Genomic DNA, 27,061 nt, shown 5'->3' with positions numbered 1-27,061 from the left:
ATACACACTGCCATCTGTCACCTGCCTACACCCACCTTTTTGCCCATACACAGAGGCAGGGAAGTTCACGGGTTACTGCTTCATGCCCTTGAAACTTGCCTGGGAGCCTTGAAACCACTGCATTTGACATGTTTATTAAATGTCACGCCATGCAGACACCAGTCACTGCAGAATGCCGTTTAATACAGGCTGCAATGAAAAAATTAGAGGCAAACACAAACCATGGTGTTTTATGCAAAATGTGATTTAATACATATATGTTTCTAGCAGAGTGAAAGTGACAAATCCCAAGACTTGAAGCTTACAGTTAATTTAAGTTACAACATCTCAATGTCAAGTTCGACCAATCCACAGCTTCAGAAGGGATCTTGCGAACGGCCGTGACCGTTACTGATTGGACCACTTCTTCGTGGTATTGAGGTGGCCTAAGTGCTCCACAATGAACCTGTGTTCAGGAAGTTTGCCAGCTGTGGCCTCCTTGAAGTTCAGCCAGTTCTGCAGGCGGCGCTCGGCCGCATGACGGTACTCCTGTTCGCGGGTCATGAACGGGCGGCTCAGCCAGTACTCATTCTCCGCCTCCTGCTCCAGTCGTGCGATCATGTTGCGCTTCATCTGCCAGGTGACGTGCCGCGGACGCCGGTACTTCCCAATCCACTGCTTTCCCGGTATGCCCTTCCGGAACAACGCCAATGTGAGGAACATCCCGGCACCTCCGCTTCGGCGAACTCCTCATGGGCAACAAAACAATAAAAAAATTAATAATCAGTTACTCTCGGTTATTTGTAATGCAGGTCCTTTGCAAGGTAACGGTATACCATTATACGCAGAAAATGTTTTTCTTTGTCTGTAATTCAAAGCCTTGCTAAAAACGGGCACACTTTCAGTTCGAATACTACTATAAATTAACTCGTTAACTATACTTCGGGTATAAAGAACCGTAGCTATGTAAGAACAATAAAGCCAAAATGTGAATTACCTTTCAACCACCAAAGAAATTATAAAATCTTGATGTGGTGTATTTTTCTGTGGAAAACGTTCCCGTTGTCATTCATCGCACTTCCCATAATCCTTTCTTCTGACCTTCACACTCTACATCCGGTTAAACTAACTACGGCAAACAACAGAGATCATAATTACTTGAACCGCGTTTTTGTAAACACGAAAGTCTCCACGTAGAAATTTAGACATAGACTAGTCGTTGTTTGGACAATCCATACCAACCAAGGTTTAAATTTGACAATACACATTTGTGTAAATGTAATGGTAATTTTATAGAATATATACTTTATTCATTTTCAGGGAGAAATGTCTTTTCACCTATCTGATCTCACTTGCTGTGAAACATGCTGGAGCAGTTGGGGTTAAGGTAGGGTGACCATACATCCTCTTTTTCCTCAACTTGTCCTCTTTTTTTGCCTGAAATGTCTGGGATTTTGATTTGTTTCACGTTGACATTTGCTTTCTACAGCCGTAATGCTTTGTGTGGGCGTATCTGTGTTTTGTGTCGAAGCCCTTGTGTCCTACTTAAAGGCCTTACTCAAGGGTCCAACAGCATCATCAGTCTGCGGGCCACAGGGTTCAAACTGGCGACCTTCCGATCACAGACTCTTGAAGTTCTACGCCACTATGCCACACACCACCCATAAAGAAACCTATATGGGCCAAAGTGTAGCCTCGCACTTCCAGATTCATGGGGCCATTTCCCGGTGAAAGGGCGCCTAAATAGGACATAGTTTTCCATTGTGTTTGAGTGTGTGTTCTGCAATGGACTGGAATCCCATCCAGGGGGTCCTGTGTCATCAGATGAGCTCCAACCTCACCATTTCTCTGCATTGGATAAGCAGTTATGGAAAGCAGCATGTTGGAAGCATGATATTCAGGATCTTGAACTTATTAGATTTTAATGACACAAGAGCTAAGTCCCATTTTATTTCCACATTTACAAACTGAAAATGTTTCACTAAAACACCAAGACAGCACAGCATAACCCAGTTTCTAAAAAGCTGGACTTGCCCCTTGTAATATGATTACATATGAATATGTGTGTTATATAATTAATATACTTTATGTATAAATCCATACAAAAACAACAAAGGTGAGGCACTAGAAAACCAATCATATTTACCTCAGAAATATATTAAACAGTAAAATTATTAACATACACATTTGTGACCTGTACATTTATACATAATAGCAGTGAAGCACCCGGTCAATAACAAATCACACAGGCAGGGTTGAGACTCCTTCAAGTTTTAATATTGTGCACCAGTGAGACTGAACCGAGATGATTTGCATCATAATGTCCTCGTATGAACACTGGGGTAACTGTAGGGGGTGGAGTCAAGGACAGGGTGGAGGGGGAGTGATATGTCCTCACATTTAATCCTTCTCTTTGCTCCTGCCATGTCGTGATCAGCTAAGGCAACAAAATGGACATTCACTCCAGGGCAGTTCTATCTCAGGGAGGAAGTTACATCACGCAATACAACACAGCATACACAGTCCTCCAGAGTCGGCCCACGATGCACCTGGGGTGGGCCAGCACAGGCGTCTGTTCTTCTCCGCAATGGTGAGATCACAGCTTTTTTTTAAAAAATATCTTGAAATCCTCTTTTCAACTTAATCTTGAACTGCAAAAAAAAATGAACTGTTTTTCTATTGTTAAACAATTAAGGTGTGAGAAATTGGGACCATACGCAAGTATTACTGTAATACAACATGAAATACCATTGCACAGTTAACCCGATGGTTAAATTACTAAAAATGAACACGTAAAAATGTACCGTAACTAGTAGTTTTACATACTTTAATCATAATTACAAAGGGGATATACCTAAATAAAATCAAATAAATTCTATTTTTTTTAATCTTGTACAGGTGAATGCCTCAAAATTACAAAGCAGCACATTACAGGCATAATACGACAGAATAAATACAAGACTTTTGCTAAAAAAAAAAAAAAAAAAAAAAATAGTAATCCAGCACATATAAGCGAAACCGTAACAAGTAACCATACAAATCAGCCCAAGGCGATTCAAGAGCTACTGTTAGAAAATAATAACAATTACAAATCAAAGGTATGGACATCGCCCTACACAACGGCAGAACTCTGCTTTCCCAAAGTAACACTCAGGCAGTGTGATTGGGGTTGGCTTATTAAAACACCCCTTGTACTGGTGCGTGAGCAGAATTCAAAAACAAAGCAAAAAGTAATAGCTTCAGCTCCAAAACTACAATGATTTTTCCCCAATTCTACTTTTAGGTTTTTTTTTTCTTGCTCTTTAAGCAATTAATAAGTAATAAAATACAGCAAAAGGGGGAAAACACAAAGTCAGGCCGGGGGGGGGGATGCATACAGTTCCTTTGCCTCTCAGTTTTACATTTGTTATTCTAAATTTTTTTCCCAAGATCGCAATAGTGCCTTTTTAGCATAAAAAGTCAGTTTAAAATGTTAAAAAAATTCACAGAGTCAATTCTACCAGTTTAACAGATGACAATACCAGGAAAGTATTTCAAACTCAAAGGAAATGACAGTTTTAGACACCAACGTACATTTTCTGTACAGAAGTCAACTATACAATACCTGCAGATGTTATGCTAAGATTTTCATTATAGTACAACTCTTCTCAGCAGTGTGTCTATGTGTATGGGAGGGGTGGGGGGGGGGGGGGAGAGACCAACATTTTTACCTCTTTGTACGGGTGTTTTGGGGTCTTTAGCTGGATTTACATTTGGATTAAAAATCGGCCCTGGACTTTGGGGTCCCGCATGATAAATTTTGCCGAGCCGGGGGCGGGGGGGCATCCCCCCCCCCCCAACGATAACCCATGAGGCCACCGCTATGCCACAAGGCCAGTCTGGGCCTGACGCTCTAGCTTCCTGCAAGGAGGATAAACTTCTGCTCATCTACGTCATCTAGGTGATGGACATGGCTGGGGAGGGACACGAGAGATTTTTTTAAACTTATTTCCTTCACTGGCCAAGTAAGACAGCAGTAGCCTAAAATACCAATACCCTGTGCATTTGACTTTAACACTGTACAACTCCTGGCTGTCCACCCTGATTCTGTCTGGCAAACAGGGGTGGTTCTCTGACTATCTCTCCCTCTCTCTCTCAGTCAAGCTCTCCTTGTTAACCTCATTTTCCTTTTCCTCAGAGCTTGAGCTCATTGGCGACCTTGGAGGCGATGTTCTTGAAGGCGATGGAGGTCCCCGATATCCGCTTGAAGCGCACGCCGTTGAGCGAGAGGCGGGGCAGCTTGCAGACCTCCATCTCCCATTGGACCAGGTTGTCCTGGCGGGCGTCGCCGTGGACGCAGAAGAGCAGGAAGCGCTCGCGCTGCTCGTAGTCGCAGTTGTTGGCGTCCAGCACCTTGCGGATCTCACGCATCATGTCACTGGGGTCCATGGAGCTAGTGGTCTTCATGCTCCAGGTGAAGCGTAGGGAGCGAGGCTTCGAGTCCCGGCTGTCCTCTTTGGACTCACCGGAGGCACTCCTGGGGAGGGGGTGGAGGGGGGGGGCACAAGGGAAAACCGTGAACGGGATGGAAGCTTCGGGATGGAAGGACTGAACACCGGTAAGGGGTGTTTCTCAATACCAAGAATGTAAAGATCATACTTGTGGTCTTCAGTCCTGCTAACTTGCCTCCCAAGAACAGACTTGGGCCGCATCGAATCACGGGATTTCTTTCATTTGGTGAGGATGCAACCAATGATATTTGGGGTTCATTCAAGAGCGACATCCGGGGATATTTACTGTCTGTGCGTCTGTTCTTAGTATTGGAACTGGTCTTTGGCGAGGGAAGACAGCATGAAACCAGTACATAAGAACACAAGTACAGGGAAGTGCACATACTGAGAAACACCCCAGAGGTCTGGGAGAAAGGCGTCATGATCCATGGACGTTTGATGACCACGACTGAGGGTCACGATGACATAATGGGTACAGGTGTGTAATGTGCATCGCTGTGCTCTACATCCCACCGAATGGTCCTAACAGTAGCGGCAGCACATGTACATCCACGTTAAAGAAAATAAAGCACATACAGACAAGGAGGATCAAGGCGCAAAGCCTAAGTCGCATGTGTTCATTCAAGCACACAATGCTGCAATCCCATGATCCTCACTCCACATGCTCCCAGAATTCCATGCTCCCATGGAACACCGTCCACCCCACCCCCCCACCCAAGCCCAATGGAGCTCCAACACACTGCAACCCTCCCCAGATGAGATATTGCTAAACAGAGAAAACGAAAAAAAAAAAATATTTTGGACCACACTGACTCTAAGCATCTGTTTTTTTTTTTTTTAACTGTGTGAAGCTACCATTCCAGACCATCATCTTCACCCTGAGCAACATGCCCGCCTCCCCTTCCTCCTTCCTTCCGCTGTTAGTCAGCGCAAACTCAGCCGCAGCTCACCTCCGGGGCTTCCCCTCATTCCCAGCCATCCCGGTGAGTCAGTCTTCCAAGGATCAAGGCCCTGGTGACATGGGATGCGACATGATGGGATGGGTCCCCCCCCCCCCCCCCCCCAACCACCAGCAGGCTGAGCTTCAGAATGCGCCCTCTCACCTCAGGAATTCTGTCCGGCCACTGGCCTCGCCTTCGCTGGGAACCCTCGGAGACAATCGAGAGCAGACAGTTCAGTGTCACGGTAATGCTAGAGCAATGCCAGGGCAGGGCACCAGGGGGCGCCACAGCGACAGGCACTCGCACAAACACAGCTGCAGGTGTGTGCACACACTGACACGCCCACACACATACGACATGCACGGAGGAAGCTAGGGCACATTCTCACACGCAGACATACACACACACACTAGACGAACCCCAATGGAAAACTTGACAGCACATCCAGCAGGCGTCAAGTTTTTAAACAAGGGTCCGCGATGCTGAGGCACTACAGCTACAGCCAGCACTGACACGCGGGAAACAGCTGCTCCACCCACAGCGACACCGTGCACCAGCAGCACCACCGCAAACAGCGCAAGGCCCAGACCTCCCTGCCCCATCAGCTACAGGCACGCTAGGTCACCAGGGAACATGGAGACGAGGCAAAGCGTGAGGCACAGATACACAGAAACAATGACAGCTGTTTACCCTGCCGATATCTTCGTGCGCATCCCATTACGAGGCCGCGAACCTGGAATCACACTCGCAAACAACACACTCGCGTTTCACATCTCACACTCCGGGTTACACACTATCAGTCCCGAGAGATACCTGGTGTAGTGCAAGCTAATGAACTCCTACGTATCACAACCCACCCAGTGGGAACTAAAAGCAAAACACCTAATGCCTAATAAAGGGTGAAGTGCACTCGCTAAGTGAAGTCCGGTCTGCAGTATCTCTGTAACTGGACGTGGAAAGATTTTACTTTGGGGAAATTCCAGTTTCATACAGTTTTATGTCACGTAAATAAATAAATAATCACAACAATGAGAACAACTATATACGCAATAGCAGTTCCATTTAAACACGGTCAACTGGCAGTTAACAGCTAGAACCTATGATTTTCAGCGGTATCAGAACGAGTTCAGAAACAACTGTTAAGATGTCTACTTTCTATCCATGGGGTTACATTTAAACATATCTCTATATCTTGGAAATATGTGATACATTTACAATTAAATATCCTCCAGGGAGGATGAACTCCTCAAAAGAAAAGACAAAAATACAGAGGGAAGCAAACCTCGGTTGATTTTAAATGTTCTATAAAACTTAACTTGACCTTGACATGTTCAGATATGAGAATGGTGCACAAATCACCAATGTGCACATGTCTGTCACATGACTACAGCCCACCATCAGGACAGAGCAGAGGTGGAAAAACAAGCAGGGTGGAATGGGCGGGGTCAGTGGGCGGGGCCTGTTAATATGAATGGGGGCTGGGTAATATTGAGGCAGAGGGGCAGTGCTCTCAGTGCCGGGGCAGGAGGTGGTGAGCGGTAATAGAAGCAGCCAGTCCTGGATCTTCTGAAAGATGCAGCTCTATAATGGTCGACAATCAATGAGCAGCAATCATCAACCATTCTGTGAAGACTGCGGGAATTCAAAAGGCACGAAAAATAACCACCATTACAGTTACCGGATATTGCTGCCTTGTTGTGAAAGTGATTTCATTCATGTGCTATATTTACAGATAATAATTAGATAACGCAGATACTGTGGCCATTATGTGCTTCATAACAGGGCTTCGCTGATGCATTGCATCATTATGAAATCTCATGCACACTATAAAGGTGGAACGGACTAATTGTGTTTAAGGCAAGAAAATGTCCCCCTCTCATCTGAACCTAATTATGCTCGGCCTGAGGATTTGCATAACGGAGCAGGAAATTCTAACTGGTACTCTCAGTTTAAAAATATATTAGCCTGGCTCGGGTCCATGACGACAAAGGCTGGAGACAAGCGTATCGGAAGTACAGAAGAGCGCCTAGACGAGAAAGTCGATATTCGTTTGGGGAAAAACCAACCAGCGCTCGCCTCGTTTGGTACGGGAGGATCGCTAGCGGCCGTCTGTGAGTCTGAGAGCGTGTCCTAGACTCAGGGTGCAGTCCAGGCATGTTGCCATGTATTAAAATTATTCTAAATTGCCTCCCTGAAATTTGTTTGCTATAAATCTGGCACATTGCCAGTGACAAAGAATTCCAAGCCTGGACCCCCTTAGAAATTTGCTCATGCCCATGATCATCAAGATCCCTCCACCATCCCCCCCCCCGGTCAACACAGTGAGCAGACTGCACAAAAACCAACACGCTCACTGAAGAGAGAAACATCCAAGGTAAAAATGTAGCAATACCTTCACATTTTACCATGTGAACAAATCAGCTTGGCAGCTAGCCTGGACGGACCCCACCCTGCCACACTGAGCTTCTACATCTTTCCCCCACAACAGCGCATCTCATTTCAGAAACCGAATCCACGTTCCCTGTTCTTGCTAAACGCATCTGTCCATCCATTTATTTATTTAATTTGGCCACTTATCCAGTTGCAGGCCTTCCTGTGAGCCTGGAGCCCATCTCAGAAAGTGCAGGACCACATCTGTGCTTCTCGTGTGTTTGAGAGATCACAGAGAAGCCTCAACGTCAGAGTTATTGGCATCTTTAAAGGGAATCGCTCCCAGAGGCTCAAACCTAGCGATCTGCTAATGTGACCGCCATCTTCACTGTAAGCCATTGCGCTGAATGTTCTGTCTGGACTGGAATTTATAGTAGGGAGTCCCAAACCAAGAAAGTGGGTGGAGTCTGGGAACGAGTGGGCGGGGCCACTGACCTGCGGACGAACTTGGAGGTGATCTTGCTGATGATGCCGGTGGACGTGCCGCGGCGGGCCTGCGCCAGGGCGGCCGTGTCATGTGACAGAGTGGGCGAGGCGGGCGGCCCGTTGTAGGTGGCACTACGGCGCTCACGTAGCTGTGCGCCGTGGAAGGTGCTGCGGCTAGTGCTGCCGCGCGGGAAGCGGGTGCGGTCTGGAGTGGTGCTGCTGATGCTGTGGGCGGAGGGGGAGGCGGCCGGGGGCCGAGGGGCGGAGCTACAGGGACAAGCGATCATGGCTGTTCTCGAAGAACTCCCAACCTCATTATTTTAATAAACATCTATTCATTAAAAATCTGAATCAAAATCAGAATTTAATCAAAGGATTGCAAGTTTAACAATCCAAACAAAAACATGCCCCCCGTCCCACTGGCCACGCTCACCTGGGCCTGAACTCACTGTTGTCCTCGATGGGCGGAAGCGTGGCCTTACCCGGGTGGCCTGAGGCGGACATGGACTTGACGTGGCGCGGCCGGGTGGAGGGCACGGCTGCCGTCACGCCCCCTGGTGACGCGGTGCTGCTAGTGCACACAGACATCTCTGTCAGGCTGTGACAGGAGGAAGGGGAGGGGGGTAGAGAGAAAAAGAGAGAGCGAGGGAGGGAGAGAGTGAGAGAGACTGTCAGAAAATTGCTGTTTAACAACCCTGGTACTCAGCCGAAATCATTTTTGGGTCAATGACTTTTGGCTCCCGAACACTTCAAATGTTACCTTCCCATCACCCTTGTGATAAGCATCTTGGAACCGCCCCCCCAATTGAAACTGAGTACACCCCTAGTCTTACATCTTGTTTGACATTTGGGGGGGAGGGGGGGGGTCGGCACTCACCTATTCTCCTTCCCATTGGGGATGGCACCATAACGCTCAGTGCTGGAGCGTTCGCACACATACGTGTTCCTGCGTGTCATGCCCCCCGCAGACAAAGAGTTCGCCTGTTGGGGAGACATCAGTCGTAAGTTACACCTGGCTTATAACCCGCAGCTCTCTAACCAATACCCAGCCTTAACCATGAATAACCAAACAAAATACAAGATATTCTGCATCAAAATTGAGACCCCCCTTGTGGGAACCGAAAAAATGGTCCCCACAATGCCCCCCAGCTCAGTAAGTCAGTGCCCTCACCCCAGGTGCCGTGGAGGACTTCTTGCGGTCTGGCAGCACCCCCGGGGATGTCGGCATCTCCACCTTGGAGCTGGAGGTACCCAGCTTGCCTGTGTTGTCCCAGTCCTCCTTCTGCTCGCCTTCCACGCTGTTGGCTTGGGCTCGCTTGGTGTGGGAGACTGCTGTCGGCACCGTGGGACCCACTACAAAGGTACATACACACACACACACACACACAGACACATATACACACACGTATTTACCAGTAATGTACACCAAAAGCTGACCACACTGCCCCCTGCTGGTTTGAGGCTGCATCACACTGCCTCTTTTCCATGAACTCATCATGGATAATATGCCATTGCATCAGCCTGAAAATAAGAGAACGTCTAATTACTGAAAATCCAGGCCTTAATAATGGAGAAGCTTCACTACTTTGCAAATAGTCTGCCAGGCTGGTGGTTTATGATGCTGCCAGAAACGTTTTTATATATTTAAGAAGATTATCTGTCCTAGTAGCAATATCCACAGCAACACAAAACGCTCAACTCAAACTCCAGCCCAATTGTGTGGGCAGGAAAACAAATTCTTTCAAATCTTCTGCTTCAATAAGGTTCAATGTGCCAAAGAAAACAGAGTGATACAGAACTTATTTTATATTAAGCTAACTTCTTAAATAAGCTTGTTTGCGAGATTTGAAGGCATAGGCATGGTAGGGTGGAAGGTATTACAGAAGCTAGCTACAGCGCCAGCTGGCCAGTAGAGGGAGCCATAAAAAAAAATGCTGCATGGAACATTTAGAGGAGGCGACTGTTCGTGTAGCTGAATGTCACGCCCACCATGATCGCTGAACCGACGCTGCTTCTGATTGGCCGATATGCTGCGCTGAACTTTGGAATGGGCGGGCGATTGTGTGGAGCTGTTGTTGAGGTCGCTGCTGGGTCGTGACCTTTGACACAGGTTGCTGTTGGACAGAGACTCGCTCCCTTCGAACTAGAGACCCCGGAGAAGAACAAAACGTAACGTGTCATTATGCATGGAAACCAGAGATACGGAAAACACACAAAAATCACATAAATGATACAAAGACCAAACATTGAAGGAAAATGAAGAAAGTCCCTATTAAGTAGCGACTGGTTAAGACTTTCCATTTGGACCTCAGAACCTGAAGACAGAACCTCACTGAACAGGTCTGTGACATTTAACCTCCAGTAACAGGATAATTCATCCTCTAAGGAAATATCTGCAAATCTTTTCCTTCGTTTCAAGCGGTTAAGCAGGCCTGCACTCCAAGCGGTTAAGCAGGCCTAAGCTCCAAGCGGTTGAGCAGGCCTGCGCTCCAAGCGGTTAAGCAGGCCTTCGCTCCAAGCGGTTGAGCAGGCCTGCGCTCCAGCAGCAGTTGTAGCAACCCCACCAAACCGTAGAACATGAGCATGTTTGTGAGGGCTGCTGGCATGTTTAGGAATATCTCCTCTTGTGAAGAAGCCCCCCCTTGTTACTCCACTCCCATCACCTTGGGGGGAGGGGGGCACCAAACAAAGTCAGGTCAACAGCGGAAACAATTGAGACATGAAGAATCTACAAAGGAGTGTCATATATGTACTACAGTACACAGTCTCTGAACTGAGACCTTTGCCCTTTGCACTGAGTTGACTTAGTTTAGGGAACAAATGGCATAAACTTGCCTCTGGAGGTTTCCTGCCCAGCAGAAGGTAGGTGGCCATGACCTCATTATACTTCTGGCCCACTAACGACTCTGTGATTTCATCTTTCGGGAATCCCATTGTGACCATCAGATCTGCAGAGAAGAACAAGAGCACTGTTCACCGCAGGCCCCTTAGCACTAATGTAAGGCTGAGACATGGTTCATCTTGAGAATTTGTTGAGCGTTTAATTGTCTAACTTATTAGAGCAGGTTTGGTCTTCCACAGAGTCTGAGGTGAGATTGGGTCTTCGCTACACTGAAGCAGCCTACCTATCCTTTTGGAATCATTGAAGTCTGGCTCAGGTTCCAGGTATGGCTTCAGCTCCTCTTCCTCGTGGCCGACATTCATCCAGTGGTCCTTCATCACTTGCTGCAGAAGGAGAGACAGCCTCAGTAGAAGCTATAGATTCAAGCTGTTTGTTCATCGGCCTACATCTGGAGGTAACATTCTCCTCTTCTAAGAAACAGACTAAATGCCAAATGAAAATAACGCATGCCCGAGAACGTTTGCAGATAGCAGAAAATCTCGTCTACTCTTTCAAAATCAACTGGACAAGATCAGAGATTTCTTGATATTCCGTTTCTTCAAGCACCTATCAGCTGAAATTCCTGATTTCGTCATCTGAGGACTGCCAGTAAAGTGTTTCCAGAATATAACATTGAGATGATACCTTGATGCTTCCTGCTTAGCTGGGTAGCGCAGTTTTTTGTCATGGTAGTTGGGTTGAAGGAATGGCTGGGGCAAGATGTTGAAGTGAAGGAGTCCCCAACTCACCTCCAGGCTCCCTCGTTTGACTGGGTTCAGCACGAGCAGCTTCTTCAGCAGGTTCTCACAGTCAGTGGACATGTAGAATGGGATGCGGTACTTCCCCCTCAGAACCCTCTCCCGCAACTCCTGCAGACCAACAAATCTGCTGCAGTTGGCGTAGCGAAAGGTAATGACTATTAAAGAGCAGATTTAACGAAGAGTACTTCCAGAGAAAAGTTACACCAGTGACCCGCAGATGAAAATGACGATTGGACCTTCGTGGTCGAATCTACACCAGCATGTGTCAAAAATATGGAGCATGAATCGAGTCTCGGTCACGATCCCGGACTAGACGGTACCTTTAGGTTCTGGCCGTCAAAGGGCAGTGAGCCGCTGACCAGCGTGTAGAGGATGACCCCCAGACTCCAGACATCCACCTCGGGCCCGTCATACTTTTTGCCCTGAAAAAGCTCGGGGGCGGCGTAGGGGGGGCTGCCGCAGAAGGTGTCCAGCTTGCTCCCTACAGTGAACTCGTTGCTGAAGCCAAAATCGGCAATCTTGATGTTCATGTCAGCATCGAGGAGCAGGTTCTCAGCCTGAGGAAGCAGGCTGACTGTTAGCTCCCATGTGAGAGGAGACTGGGACAGGAATGATTCTAGGATTTTTTTAAGGTAGGGGGTATAATAGGGGCCATAATTCATACAGAGGGGCCAACCTTATCATTAGGGGTGTAATGATACCGTTTGTCTATGGTTTGGTATGTATTGCGGTTCTTGGGACACGGTAATGGTAAGGTTTTTGTATCCTTATATTTAAGGGAAAAAAATCACCCTTTAATTAAACAATTGAACTCTTTATTATGATATGCCTGTTGTTTTCCTATATGTACTGGCGTGAATAGAAGACAGTGTTTTTTCTCAAAAATACTTCATGTTATTTTTTAGGGCTAGAATGTAAACGTCACTATGCAATAGCAGATGGCGTACCGAACAGATAGATAATGTACCGAACCGCGTTAGATACAGATTCATGGGCCAGCAGTATCGTTACACACCTATTAGCCAATCAAATATTTCAAATCGTTGAAAGATATGGGATCAGCTTTCAGCTGGGGCCAGTGCCTCTGTGGACTTGTCCCTGTATGCACCCCTGAACTGGGGACTGAATCCCAGGCTCATTCGTATATCAGGGATCTCTCACTTTCTTTAAAGGCTTAAATTTCAACCTAGAAGCTCAGTACAGGCAGGAAGGAAAAACGCTTTACATCATGCCCAGCAACCTAGAAGAGGAACATTCCAAACTAACTATGTTCGGTATCATTTGCCCGCCTGGGGGGGTTAATGCTGAGAATTCCCACCCATGGAAAATCAGACACGTCTTCTCACCTTCAGGTCCCTGTGCACTATCTGCTTCTGGTGGCAGTACTGCACCGCAGAGACGATCTGAAAGACAGCACAGCCTCACACGTGAGTCTCTGAGCGTTCCCTGACTCTCTGCGGTCCGGGTCGTTGTCGGACACCATGCCGAAGCTACACACGCCCTCACACGCCCTCGGCAAAGGTGCCTGAAGGTGCTGGTGAGAGGTCACTGAAGGGGTAGGTAACTCTACAAACGCAGGTCTCATTAGGGTGGCCGCCTGAAGTAGCTGACAGTGCCCCCCGATGTGGATTAGGTGGTCACCCTTGGTCTTTTCCCAACACTTGAATTCCTTTTGCTGTGTACTCGCCTCAGCCACCGCTTTAATTTCTCAGAGCCCAGCCATTGTCTGAAAGCTGTTTCCCGCTGACACCGCCAGACAGCTGAGGCCCCCGATCCCATGCCATCCGAACTAAATTACATTTCCACTGATTCGCAGAAGAAGCCACTTCATTAGCAGAGTTAATGAGAACCAGAGCTTATCTGAAAGGCTACAACTGACAGCAAGAAACTGTCCCTTCTTTGGTGCGGGGGGGGGGGGGGTTTAAAAACTCACTCTGTCCCCAGTGGCACTCCGTGCAAAAGTTTCACTCTTCATTCATAAAGTCTGGGTACCGGTAAAAGGCTGAAACGTCTTCTGGAGCACGTTCTGAAATACGGTACTATCCCACCCTTGGCCACTAGATGTCAGCATAGAGAGGAAAAGCACTCATGTGAAATAGATGCGATTTCTCCCGGAAGGTGATTGAGCATTTTGTGTGTGTTGGGAGCACAGATTACACAGTTTGTACAAGTAATACTGTCTTTCTAAGGAATCTGGGAAACAAAAATCTGAGCTGGCAGCAGACTGAAGTATCTGGAAGTTACATACCTAAAACAGTCAAAGGTACATGATGCAATAGTTAAACATCAATCTAATGAAGACCCTGGCAGAAGCTTTTGATCTACAGCAGAATGGCGCACAGGAGGCAGCTAGTCACGGCATGGCCAGAGATACGGCTACCTGCATTCCTCATTCTTCCCCATAGAATGCCCCCCCGCTACCCCACTCTCCGAGCCTGAAGACTCACCTGTCGAAACTTTGCCCTGGCCTCTTTCTCTTTCATCCTCCCATGGGCCACCAGATAGTCAAACACCTCACCTGGGCCAGCATGCAACAGCAGGAGGAGAGAAGGAAGGACACAAACATCACCAGAACGAATGCAGGGCAAACTTTACCCAAACAGCAGAAACTTCATAGGGGTGTAAAGAAGTCTGGAAAATCAACACCTATCACTCAAAAAAATCTGGCCTGGAAATTCCTGAACTGGGCTAGGATCCAATAGGGGGGCGGCCATGAACAGGGACAGGACAGAGTCTGCCTGGACAGCTGAGGCAGCCAGCCAAAGGACTTCCCACCCCCCGCCTGTCAGCACCCTGAAGAAAGGGCAGGAAGTGACACGGGGTTACACTCCCAGGCCCCCAGACGGATTCCATTGGCCAGTGGCGATGGAAAAAGACCTGTTCATTGGCCAGCGTCTTCAAATCCCCGCCCTTAACATCACCACTGTAAATAGTTTTCGGATGGGAAACAGGAGATGTAGGGATGGCCATTTCTTTGGCTGGCAAAGCCCCAGCCTTCAGAGGCCAGTCTGGCTGCCCTGTGTGCTTAAATACCCCGGCATGACAGCTGTCACATTTTCTAGATTTTCCCCCCACCCTACTTCTGGGTTTTGCACTTACCCCCACTGGCGTACTCCATTACTAAATAAAGTGTCTTCTCTGTTTCGATGACTTCAAATAACTTAACTGTAAAAAAGAGAGAGAGAGAGAGAGAGAGAGAGAGAGAAGGAAAAACTAAGAGAGACACTTGGAAGATTTCTCAGAAAATGCCCTGAAAACTCCTCGGAACGACTTGTAAAACCTCAACAGAGGTGTCCTGTGTCATTCATATGTCATTTCCCCCCCATCAATATAGCATCCATCGGGGAGGGGGGAGGGGATGGAAATCGAGACCGTGGCTTTATACACCGTCGACCTCTGTGTGTCTTTGGCTCGGGTGCAATAACATTGTGGAAAGCTGGAATGGGCCCAAGCGAATGTTAGCGCAGGCCGACACTGTGCTGCAGATACGGGCACAGAAATACGATTGGCCCGCCGTAACCGCAACTGCGCGGACGTGTGTCGCGCTGATATTCCAGCTTACGAATGACAGGGCTGGCAGAGGGGGATGTGTAGCCCGTGTCTTTCTAATGGGGGGGGAAACACCATTAACCTGGCAAGAGTACAAAATGACCAACGATGGACGTCAGGTTGTGGGACACCAGTAACTAGTCAACTTTCCTTTTAATTATCCAATTTTAGACACAAGGACGAAAATAGACAGAGCAACCATGTTGTCAGTCTCCAACCTGACGATGCCACCGTTCATACGGGACAGTTGAAAAACAAGAAGGAGAAAAGGAGATGTTTGTGCTTCCCCATCCTGTGTTTACCGTAAACCAAGGCATCCCGTTTGCGCACAATCCCAGCGTTAAGGCACTTCTGCACTCGACGCTGCGGGCCTATTTTAATCCGCTGCTGGAATCCTTCCAACGCAAACAGCGAGCGAACAGAAGAACGTATTGAATAAGCCGCCTACGGTGTGTGCCAGGTTCGAAGAGAAACGTGCGCCTCAACGTTGATGCGCTGCATTTTTAACCCTGCGATGGCTACCGCGGACGCCGGGGAATGAACATGCATGCCTGCACCTCCCCGCCTCCCCTCCCGCCGAGAGGAAGCTCACTGTGTATGCTTGTGTATCCTGACGGGTCCTTAGCTTACTTAGAAAACCCCACGTATCACCGGGAATTAAAGACAGGTGGAGGGAATACTAAACAGACCAGCTGTCCCCCTGTACAGACGGGCATCTTTTTAAAAGGCTTAAACAAACCTTTTAAGGCATAAAAAATACAGTTTCCGGAGTTTTCATGGTGGCCCCAACTGTGCTCTTGAGAGTTTTACTTACATAAAAATGTTCTGAGGGCAGAAGTAAAAATGATTGGTTCAGAGAGATAACCAATCAGACTGTAGAGGAGGTGGGTCCAAGCAACTATACCCACCTCTGCTACAATCTGATTGGTTATCTCTCTGAACCAATCATTTTTCCTTCTGCCCTCAGAACCTTTTTCTGTAAGTAAAACTCCCATTATCTGTGGGCTTGGCTATGCCGGCTGCTTTGCCGATTCCTGTTCTTTAAAAGAATATTTCATTTTATCCGTTTAATGGGACACATGAAGGGAATCATCCTGCCATTTGTTGTACAATAACTGCTGGGGAACAGATGTGCTAATGAAAAACATGAACACGCAGATCTTCAGCAGGTGAAAAAAGTTGTCCTACCGATATTTGGATGATTCAAGATCTTCATTATCCTCACTTCCCGAAAGAGCTGTGGAATAAAGACAATAAATTAATACTCATGAATAAAAAAAAATAAAAAATTCACCGAGGCCTCTAGTGTTGTGCGGTCACCTGCAAAGACCTCAACAAGAGCATGATCACGTCTGTCATCATCGTCTAAAACATGAATTATAAATAAATACTTTGCTTCTCTCAGCACAAAGCAAGTCTAACAGCAGAATCACTCTGATCACCATCCGTCCATTTTCCGTGGTGCTTGTCCGGTCGAGAGGCTCTGGAGCCTGTCCCAGAAGCTACAGGCACACGGCAGAGAATAACCCAGGACAGGGTGCCAACCCATTGCAGGGCACACTCACCATTCACACACATTCACACCTACGGGTAATCTGGTAACTCCAATTCACCTTAGCGTGTTTTTGGATTGGAGGGAAAAACCAAAATAGCCTGAGGAAACCCCACAATGACGCAGGGAGAACATCCACACAGGCAGAGCTGGGGCGGAGACTCGAACTCTGGTCTCCAGAGGTGTGAGTGTTGCCCCCTATCTCCATCAACTGGATGGTAATAATACAGGTACTCAACAGTAATGGGCAAATGGCGAAATTCAAGATAGGTTGAAAGGTTATGGAGTCTCACTGGATTTTTGTCTTACTTTGCGTCACTGATGGACAGACACCACGCCCCGCCACAGTGCTCCCCTGATTTTCCAAAATCACCACTTGGACAACAACAACAACAACAACAAATGTATTTTTGTATAGCACATTATCACAACATTACATCGTCTCAAAGCGCTTTACAGCATCCCCACCCAAAGCCCCCAGTGAGTGAGCCATAGGCGACTTGGAGATACATGTCTGGACATCACACTACAGGAAGTTAGCCGGGCATTTTCTGAGATACACAAGGACTCTTCATAAGGCGCGAGAAGCTGGCGAATCACTCGTTATCGGAACCACCGCCAGCTCCAGGACGGAGCTCTCTGCCTGGTCCCGCCCCCATTCAAAAAGAACGCAGATAAGGTCAGATTCACAAGTGTGCCGTCACCGCTGGGATCTGCTCATTAGCGTGACATCAGGGGTCAAAGGTCACATATAATTCTCTTAGAGCCTGCCGAAAGGGAGACTCCAAAACTTGGCTGTCAGCTTTCCTCTTACTTGCGCAGTGACTTCTGTCAAGTGTTCAAGCCACACTGGAATGCTGCGATCGAACAAGTGGAACCACTGACAACAAAAGGGCCCATAGCATGGGTTCGAACCTCAGTCTGGCACACAGAAGATCATATCCCTAAGACACACCCAGAATCAACTCTCTTAAGAGCGAGCAATGAAGCAAAGAGGCCAACCTGGAGAGTAACACATTCAAGCTAAAATGTTTTAAGTTTGTAATACATCAATAAACGCCTGACTGCAAAGCTAAATTCTTCCGAGGACCATGTGGTTAAAACAAATGGACTAGATACCAATTAATCCAGCATGTGGGCCCCCCCCACCCACCTCAGAATCCGCCAGATGTGAACAGGCGTGAAGAAAAACACAGAAGACAAGAAGAAAAATTGCTTGGGAAAAAAGCAGTACATGCGGTTTGGTACAGCATGTGCTCAGGCGAGAACATTCATCGCATGTCACGTTTATACATTTAGCAGTAGCCGCTTATCTGGCTTGTCAGGTTGGAAAGTACTTAAACGTGTCCATGTCAGAGCGGTGCGGTTCTGCCCCCTTGCGTGACCTCACACGTCAGCACGTGGTCCAAATTTCCCTGCCGAAACCAGGACTTCAACTGAACAACAACAGGGCGGTGTCAGTATGAGTTTTAATCCCAAACACAAAGCTTTCAAGGAGCATTAAAGGAACATGCTAAAAGGGGAGGAGCCCTGACATCAGAGAGAGAGGATCTGCAATTGGTCAGCGGGGAGATGGGAGGAGCCAGTGTCCATGGAAACTGAAGAGCTACGCCAGCCTGATGTTCCCTGCAGAACCAGCCAATTAGTCCAAGACTGTAAATATTATTACGAAGGTGGGATAAACCTCACAAATCTCAGCTTTTAATGGTTACCTTTGGCAGATGATTACTTCCTGTGTGCTGTGGCTTTCCCCTTGGTGGGAGGTAAGAAACAGCTCTTACCCCAAGTGCTGAACCCCAACCACTAAATAGTTAACCCCAGACTTAGCCAACAGAGCTAGGGGTTTGCAGTGTGGCCAAAAGAAAGGGCTGTACCATCCCAATAAGAATAATAAAAACCCATTAATTCAACTGAAATAAAATGTACAGAAAAAAATGGACCTCAGTTTAGCCGTCCAGGATGAAAGTGCAGCATGAAGTCCAGCAGAAGCCGTAGTAGGAAGCATGTGACCAAGCGTGTGACCAGTGATGGATAAAGGTGTCCATACATAGAATCAGAAGATGCTGGGAACAGGCAAGCAGAAGAACAACACAAGGGGGGGTGGGGCCTGCTCCGCCGTTGGCAGCTTGAGGTCCAGTGGCCCAAACCGCTACCAGTCTCACTTCCCCAAATGGGGACAAAAGGATCACAACAGCAACAGAAAAATATTGCATCTCCCAGCGGGAGAGATGAAATGGGGAGAGGGCAGGACCAGGAGAAGGTGGGACGGAGAGATGGAGGGACGTGAAGATGGTGGGACCGGGAGATGGCGGGACGGGGAGATGGAGGGACGGGGAGACGGAGGGACGGGGAGATGGAGGGACGGGGAGATGGAGGGACGGGGCGATGGCGGGACATGAAGATGGCGGGACCGGGAGATGGCGGGACGGGGAGACGGCGGGACGTGGAGATGGCGGGACGTGAAGATGGCGGGACCGGGAGATGGCGGGACGTGGAGATGGAGGGACGGGGAGATGGAGGGACGGGGAGACGGCGGGACATGGAGATGGAGGGACGGGGAGATGGAGGGACGGGGAGATGGCGGGACGTGAAGATGGCGGGACGTGAAGATGGCAGGATGGGGAGATGGAGGGACGGGGAGATGGCGGGACTGGGAGATGGCGGGACGGGGAGATGGCGGGACGTGGAGATGGAGGGCCGGGGAGATGGAGGGCCGGGGAGATGGAGGGACGGGGAGATGGAGGGACGGGGAGATGGAGGGATGTGGAGATGGAGGGCCGGGGAGATGGAGGGCCGGGGAGATGGAGGGACGGGGAGATGGAGGGACGGGGAGATGGAGGGCCGGGGAGATGGAGGGACGGGGAGATGGAGGGACGGGGAGATGGCGGGACGTGAAGATGGCGGGATGGGGAGATGGAGGGACGGGGAAATGGAGGGACGGGGAGATGGCGGGACGGGGAGATGGCGGGACGTGAAGATGGCGGGACGTGAAGATGGCAGGATGGGGAGATGGAGGGACGGGGAGATGGCGGGACTGGGAGATGGCGGGACGGGGAGATGGCGGGACGTGGAGATGGAGGGCCGGGGAGATGGAGGGCCGGGGAGATGGAGGGACGGGGAGACGGAGGGACGGGGAGATGGCGGGCCGGGGAGATGGCGGGACGTGAAGATGGCGGGATGGGGAGATGGAGGGACGGGGAAATGGAGGGACGGGGAGATGGCGGGACGGGGAGATGGCGGGACGTGAAGATGGCGGGACGTGAAGATGGCAGGATGGGGAGATGGAGGGACGGGGAGATGGCGGGACTGGGAGATGGCGGGACGGGGAGATGGCGGGACGTGGAGATGGAGGGCCGGGGAGATGGAGGGCCGGGGAGATGGAGGGACGGGGAGATGGAGGGACGGGGAGATGAAGGGATGTGGAGATGGCGGGACGGGGAGATGGAGGGACGGGGAGATGGCGGGCCGGGGAGATGGAGGGCCGGGGAGATGGAGGGATGTGGAGATGGCAGGATGGAGAGAACCAGTTGGGTTGGGGGGGCACAGCGCATGCATCTGTTATTTCAGCATGCATCTGTTTATCCATTTCATTTATATCTAATTAGCAGATGCTTTCCCAAAGTGGCGTACATTTTTGAATGCAGGGTGAGACAGGCCCTAGAGCAACTGGAGGAACCGGTGACCTTCCGATCACAGGTACAACGTCCCGACCAGCTGAGCCACACTCCGCCCCATTAATTAATCCATCATGGAAGGCTGGGTTATTATGACAGGACGCACACACCACAGGGATGGATCCCTTAGCGTGTGTTTCTCAGCCCACAGACACAGAACGAGACCCCAGGAAGGGATTCCTCTGACCAAAGACACAGAGACACATGCAGTGGGAACACAGAAGCGGAGACCGGCTAAGGCTGCACTCTGGGGACTGGTGACACGGGCTTTAGGGCCACTTCCTGGCCTGCATTTCTCAGTGAGCTCCAGCGTGATGGGATCAACACACTCACACTACCCATGAAGCCCCCCGATCCAGCTGATGCAGACTGAGGGCCATGAGACTGGTAGAACCGTGACCTGCAGAATGCCCCCTTCCCCGCTTCACACGAACCAGAGAATGGGTGTGGCCAATCAGCCCTGCAGGGGTATGGGCACAGGAAAGGCAGGAAAAGTGACCTGCAAACCCCCACCTGAATAAAACTAGTTACGTACCCTTTCTCCCTCTACCCACCTCCCTGTTCCCCTCTCCCTCAGGTCTCCCAGTCCCCCACTGTCCTTCTTCCAATCTCCCCATCCCAATTTTCCTCTCCCAGTCTCCCTGCATCCCCCCGCTACCTCCCCCAGCATGGGATTCACATGCAGTGCAGCCAATCTGGTCACAAAGTCTCTGTTTTCTAAACAGGACCCAGACAGAGGCGGAGAAGAGCAGAAGCCCGCAGAGCAGGTGCTGTGGGCTGTTGGACCCTCTCCCCTCCATCTGCTCATACCCTATGAAACCCTCCATCTTCCATAACTGCTCATACACTGCAGGCACCATGAATGTTATGGCACACGCCTGAGCACTGCCAGGAGGTCTCAGCTGTTGTACCCTAGAGCGGGCCACTTAACCTCAGTCACTATAGTAAACGATCCAGCCACACAAACAGCCCTTTGGAGAAAAGGATGACTGTCCATAAAGTGCTAACATAATTAGCCAAGCCCCCGCGAGAACCAGCCCCCCCCCACCCACACACACACACACACACACACACACACATCAGCCTGTTTTTAATCAGATTTCATGTATGACAGCCCTCATTAATTTCTGCTGTGACGTGATTCTGACCCAAGATCTTCTGCACACCTCACCACACAAGCCCCAGGATCGGGTCGAGGTGGAGGGGGGGGGGGGGCTAGGGGCACCCCACCTCGATGGTTCTGCCTGGCATCGCAGGAGGTGGCTCAGACAAGCAGGCTCAGTATGGAACCCGGACCAGAACAATTTAATCGTCAGTGGGAACCCGGTTCATCCACAGGGACAGGGTCAAGGACACAGATCCCAAGTGTGACAAGAAGATACTTCAGCTGCTTTGCAACAGATAAACACGCACACACACACACATGCACACACACACACGCACACACGCACACACACATGCACACACACGCACACACACACATGCACACACACACATGCACACACGCTTACACATGCACACATAGTTCTGCTGCATGTCACCTTGCACAGTTGAAATGCACGCCCCTTTTCCAGAAACCCTGGGAGGCTGTATGATAAAATAAACCAGAGACTGGGGGAGGGGCTATCAAAAACAAAAACACCACCAATGCCAACCTGGGGTTGTGCTGGGGCTTGATGTCGGGGGGGGGGGGGGGGGGGGGGGGGCGTGGTTGGGCAGTGGCTCCATCTTCGTGAAGCTGCTTCTGACAGCGACATGAATCCCAGCTGACACACTGGGCTCCCCACCCCCCCACATCCTGCCATCACCCCCCCAACCCAACTGGTCCGCAAATAAATTCCCGTGGTTTGGAGTCTAAAAATAGCCTCAGCAGATCTGACTCATTCACAGGAGCGGCTGCGTGAAGGACCGCCACGCTGAGCTTCCTCTGCCTCCGCTGGTCACATTGCCCCCCTTAAGGTCAGATCAGGCCTTGCTTCCAATTCCAGTGACCTGTGTCTGTTATCGTGGTCTTATGGAGGGCTGTCGGGGAGAGAGGAAGCGAGCGGACAGTGTGAAGATTTATTTCCTCGGGGGAGCATTCCTCAAGGCCATAATTTAACAGGGATGACGCCCCCGTCTTCGCTGCAGCCCCCGTCTCGCCATTCCAAAACCCTCCTGGCCCATTTTCCTGTGGGGCTTGCAGTCAGCCTCCGCATGACGAAAAAACGATAAGAGGACACTTAAATGACACAAAGTGAAAGGTCTCCCCCAGAAAAATTAAATGGGAAACTCCAAAAAAATTATTGACACCCCCATGTGCGGATCTGCAATCGAACAACCCGGTTTGATGTGTCAGTGTGAACCACAAAACTGGAAACCCATGGAACTGATGCATTAACCTGCAGTCCAGGACCAGAGCAAAACCTAAATGCCATGCAGGGTCTTCTCCATATAACTATCAAACAAGACGACACATATTAGAGAGAGACGCATATTAGAGTGTTCACATCCCCCCGGGGTTCAAAACACAGAAGGTATTCACTGTCGTAAATCATTTAGGGATTCAAAAGCTCACAGGGCCTGATATTTTACACAGCTCCCTCCCCTGGCAGCCGGCGCACCCCGCCTCTGTTAAACTGCCTTGCGGCTGAAGATGTGAATTAGAAATGCATGCAGTCAAAGCGCGAGGCAGCTCCTGTCCACATTCCTGGAGTTCGTTAGCAAAAAGTTGGAAATAACAGGGTGCCTGTTATTATCATCTGTCTGACTTTCTGGCACAGCTGTTTAGGCTTGGGGGTGGGACACACAAGACAAAGGCCTCCTCCTGCACACCCAGCCTCTACTGCACTGAGTAACGAGAGGAGGGATCCAGGCCCTAGCCTAGCTAAAACGTTTTTGGCAAAGAGGTCTGCCATCCACCAGGGGGAGCTCTATCAAATCCAACTGCTCTTCCCAGCAAGCGGAAAGTGCTCCACATGACGACAGCAGTCCGAAAGCACATGAAAGTGGAGATTGGGTTTACCTTCAAAAGCAAAACACAGGTGTCCCTACTGACCATGGCCAAGGATGAAGTGAAAGAGAACAGAACAGGTTAAAGTAGCATACTAGCTAACGATGTAAACTTTAACTGGGGGCTGAACAAGTGTTTCTTATATGAGACTGACTGTCATTTAGCTGAATTACTGGCCAAACCATCAAGATGTACCTGTAGGAGTTCATAACAGAACAGTTCAGCCGTCTTCAATTCCTGACCACGTATTTTCATTCCCTTCTTCGTCCAGCACTAAACGGGCTCCTTCAGTCCCCAGCTTGGATTTGGGTCCCGATACGGGTGCCACCGTGATACGGGTGCCAACCAGCAGGTCGGCATCAAGCAGACATATTTTCCCCAACAATCTGAACGATCTGCATGTGAGCATGTTCAGATGCACATTTCATGACAATTACATCATTGTCCTTCAAACATTACTGGATTCTTACACCCTCAGCATTTGATTCTCTGTGTGTGTGTGTATGTGTGTGTGTGTGTGTGTGTGTGTGTGTGTGTGTGTGTGTGTGTTGCTCGCACGCACACGCAATAAAACAGACTGCCCCCAGTCCCAGAATAAGTAATCCAGACCAGATAAAAGCAGTTATAGAATACGGATGGATAACATTTCATTGCTTAGCAAACAATTTTAGCAAAAAGCAGCTTAAAATTCAACCCAATTATAAATAAAAATATCCCCCCCCCACCCCGTGTCGTACACCCATCCCCTACACAATCCCCCTGCTGTAACAGACTGGTGCCGACCGTATGGACTCGCCGAGTCCCTCACATCCTCTCTCTCTGGCAGGTATACCATCACACACGTCTCTCCCCCACCCCTGAAGATCTCTGCAGCGCTGCTTCGCTGTCTATAAAAATAGCACCCCACCCCTGCCGTCTCCATAGGGCAGACCTGACGCCAGGGAGCGTCGCCATGTGGGCATTCCTGACGATCGGCTCGCTGGAGTGTGGGCGGTGCACATCCTGTTAGAAAACGCAAGTCCACCCCCAAGAGCACGTTATGCGATACGGCACTGGGGGGGGGGGGGGGGGGGGGAGATCGGACGAGCTGCGAGGCCAGTGTGGTGAGTGAATATGTGGAGATGCCCCATCACCCAGTCGCTGTGTCTTTAAGATGGATGCTTAATGGAAATTGCTCCACACATCCACATAAAAAGGTAAAGCTGTAAGTCATGATGGACAAAAAGCATCAGCTGAGCACCTAAAAAGGACCTACATTTATAATGCAGTTTTAAACCATATGATTGTTACTCTATGTGAACCACACACACACACGCACACATGCACACGCACAGAGTTCAGATCGCAGGCCCCTGCAGCCCAGACCGATGGTATGATTCCCGATGGCAGAACTGCCACAAAACTGTAAACAGCTGCTCTTGAGACGAGGCAGCTGTTGCACTGACAGTATGACACTGCATCCGTCTGACCTCCCCAGATTTGGCACAAGCATCATTCCGTAGTCAGTATGACGAGGCAGATACACTTCATACTCATCCACCAGTACCGCCACATAGCAACACTTCCAAACCCATGTTTCTCACATCTTCCAGACCATCTGGATTTTTCAAAAAAAAAAAAAAAAAAAAACAAAGTGTAAACCACCACCACCGCCACATGAAAATCAGGAAGACGCAGCGACCGCACGGCGAATTAGCCGCAGTGGCTAAAAGCTAAACCGGAGCAGCTTGCGGCTTTGCCGCCCGACCTGCCTTCACGACACCGTCGGGAAGTTCCGGGCCCAAGCTGAACTCCTCGGCAGCTGTTCAGAGCTGAACGCGATGAAGCAGAGAACACAAAGAGACCACCGACACCAGCAGTAAATAGTATTGATTGCAGGAGGAGATTAGCCCATTTACAAGGAGTTACCTCATTCTGCCGTCTTTCACAGGCCGCCTTTCAAGCGTGTTTGTTTAACAAATAATAATCAATAGTGGCCAATTATGTAAGAGTCTTAGACTGCCCAGACGATGGAGTCACACACGGAAACCGATTTCAATGATTCCATCTGGCTGGTTAAACCAAGTGTTTCTAAACCCAGTTTTCAGGAACCACCAGACAGTCCATGTTTTCGCTCCATCCCAGCTCCAGTACCAGATATTTAGTGTTTTTGATTGGCTGGGAGCTGGGAGGGAGCAAAAATGTGCAGTGTCTATTCAGCATCACAGACACAGACTCTAAATATATTATGGGCAATTATGCAAATCGATAAGCTTCTAAAAACTGGGAAGGTTTCTAGGTGATTTGGAGCGGGGGGGTTGATTATTTCGCTTCCCTTGATATCAGCTTCGAGCAGATGGGCTTCGAAACCTAACCTGGCCTCCTGCCCTGCCTCGTGTAGCCACTGTCAATACGGCACAAAACCCATCCATTACGGTGGAGAGGGTGGATTATTAATTATGCAAAAGAAAAAAACACACACAGGATGCCGTACATATGACACCGGCCCGGAGCCGAACGAGAACCATTCCGGAAAAGGGGGCCTGAAAAAAACGCTTGCGGAAACAGTTCACAGCTGCTTTACGGCCTGTTGTTCCCCCCTTGGACCGGACACGGGGGGGGGGGACGTGCACCATTCTCGCTGAGTAAGCTCACTGGGCAGCGTGTGGAGACTTTAATGTACCCGGGCCCAGAGTCGGGAACAAAGGATCATTCCGACCGGCACAACGGAGCACTGTTGACGGGAAGCTGGAATGACGTGCCACCTCCCGCGGACTCATTCACCCAGTCCCTCGCGAATAAAGCTACCCGCAGTCCTCGGAGAGTCCGGCACTCTGGCAGACAGCTGCGCCTGGGATGAAGGTATCAGCCTCTTAGCGCCATTTAACCCAACATCTCCCCCCTCCCAAATGTTCCTGCTGATAAATTATTCAGACAGCCGGACGGTGGCCGCGGCACGGGGCAGAGAGAGAATCCTCGTGCCTGAAACACCGCTGCTAGCTACGTTACCCAGCAACCAAAACATCCGGCACGTGTCCCTGCGCAGACTGAAAGGCGCGGCTGTTCTCACGGTAAATCCACACTTTCCCGGGCGGCCAACCTCTCAAAATGCCGGATAGGTTAATGGGAAGCTTCTGGATTCGCAACAAAATAAGGTGAAGCAGCTATTTACAGCCGGGTTTCTGCGCCAAGGGCTGGTTCTGCAGTGTAACCCACAGCTCGTGCATTGGCCCGTTACCTCCGAGGCTGCCCAGGTCAGCGCTCCCCCGGTCAGCGCTCCCCCGACCGCAGGCCCTCCAAAACCAGGCATGCCATCCGTATCGCAGACAGCTGTGTCCCTCGCCGCATGAAAGGCTGGCTGGATATAACCTGTACGGCTGGGTTCAGCTTTTCAGGTCCCAGCCAGA

At 49.6% G+C, this 27,061-nt stretch overlaps 2 protein-coding genes across 7 annotated transcripts in view; both read right to left on the bottom strand.

The window, feature by feature from the left end:
- Positions 1 to 223: 223 nt before the first annotated feature.
- Positions 224 to 1,131, bottom strand: mrpl57 (mitochondrial ribosomal protein L57). Of its 2 annotated transcripts, none has more exons than XM_049006696.1 (2): positions 977 to 1,131; positions 224 to 725 (listed from the first exon to the last, which is right to left on the bottom strand). In XM_049006696.1, the coding sequence occupies exon 2, from the start codon at positions 700 to 702 to the stop codon at positions 388 to 390; it is 315 nt and encodes a 104-aa protein (XP_048862653.1). In that variant the 5' UTR covers positions 703 to 725; positions 977 to 1,131; the 3' UTR covers positions 224 to 387. The 2 variants fall into 2 exon arrangements, with proteins under 2 accessions (XP_048862653.1, XP_048862652.1); XM_049006695.1 differs by having other exon boundaries at positions 224 to 728; positions 977 to 1,127.
- Positions 1,132 to 2,234: 1,103 nt separating this feature from the next.
- LOC125738089 (serine/threonine-protein kinase MARK1-like) overlaps positions 2,235 to 27,061 on the bottom strand; it is a 46,264-nt gene continuing 21,437 nt past the window's right edge. For 2 of the 5 annotated variants that reach the window (XM_049006656.1, XM_049006659.1), the window contains exons 4-18: positions 16,646 to 16,694; positions 15,008 to 15,073; positions 14,356 to 14,426; positions 13,255 to 13,311; positions 12,229 to 12,465; positions 11,897 to 12,016; positions 11,392 to 11,491; positions 11,102 to 11,214; positions 10,256 to 10,409; positions 9,438 to 9,619; positions 9,144 to 9,247; positions 8,700 to 8,864; positions 8,276 to 8,533; positions 5,573 to 5,617; positions 2,235 to 4,495 (exon numbers count right to left, since the gene is read on the bottom strand). In XM_049006656.1, the coding sequence (XP_048862613.1) occupies positions 4,153 to 4,495; positions 5,573 to 5,617; positions 8,276 to 8,533; positions 8,700 to 8,864; positions 9,144 to 9,247; positions 9,438 to 9,619; positions 10,256 to 10,409; positions 11,102 to 11,214; positions 11,392 to 11,491; positions 11,897 to 12,016; positions 12,229 to 12,465; positions 13,255 to 13,311; positions 14,356 to 14,426; positions 15,008 to 15,073; positions 16,646 to 16,694 (2,064 nt within the window). In that variant the 3' untranslated portion in view covers positions 2,235 to 4,152. Of the gene's footprint in view, positions 4,496 to 5,572; positions 5,646 to 8,275; positions 8,534 to 8,699; positions 8,865 to 9,143; positions 9,248 to 9,437; positions 9,620 to 10,255; positions 10,410 to 11,101; positions 11,215 to 11,391; positions 11,492 to 11,896; positions 12,017 to 12,228; positions 12,466 to 13,254; positions 13,312 to 14,355; positions 14,427 to 15,007; positions 15,074 to 16,645; positions 16,695 to 27,061 lie in introns of all 5 variants that reach the window. The other 3 variants (XM_049006657.1, XM_049006660.1, XM_049006658.1) reach the window with 3 other exon arrangements.

This window comes from Brienomyrus brachyistius, chromosome 3 (assembly GCF_023856365.1).
Source record: "Brienomyrus brachyistius isolate T26 chromosome 3, BBRACH_0.4, whole genome shotgun sequence".
Lineage (NCBI taxonomy): Eukaryota > Metazoa > Chordata > Actinopteri > Osteoglossiformes > Mormyridae > Brienomyrus > Brienomyrus brachyistius.
Note: the sequence above shows the minus strand (reverse complement) of the source record. Positions and strands in the feature narration are given on the sequence as shown.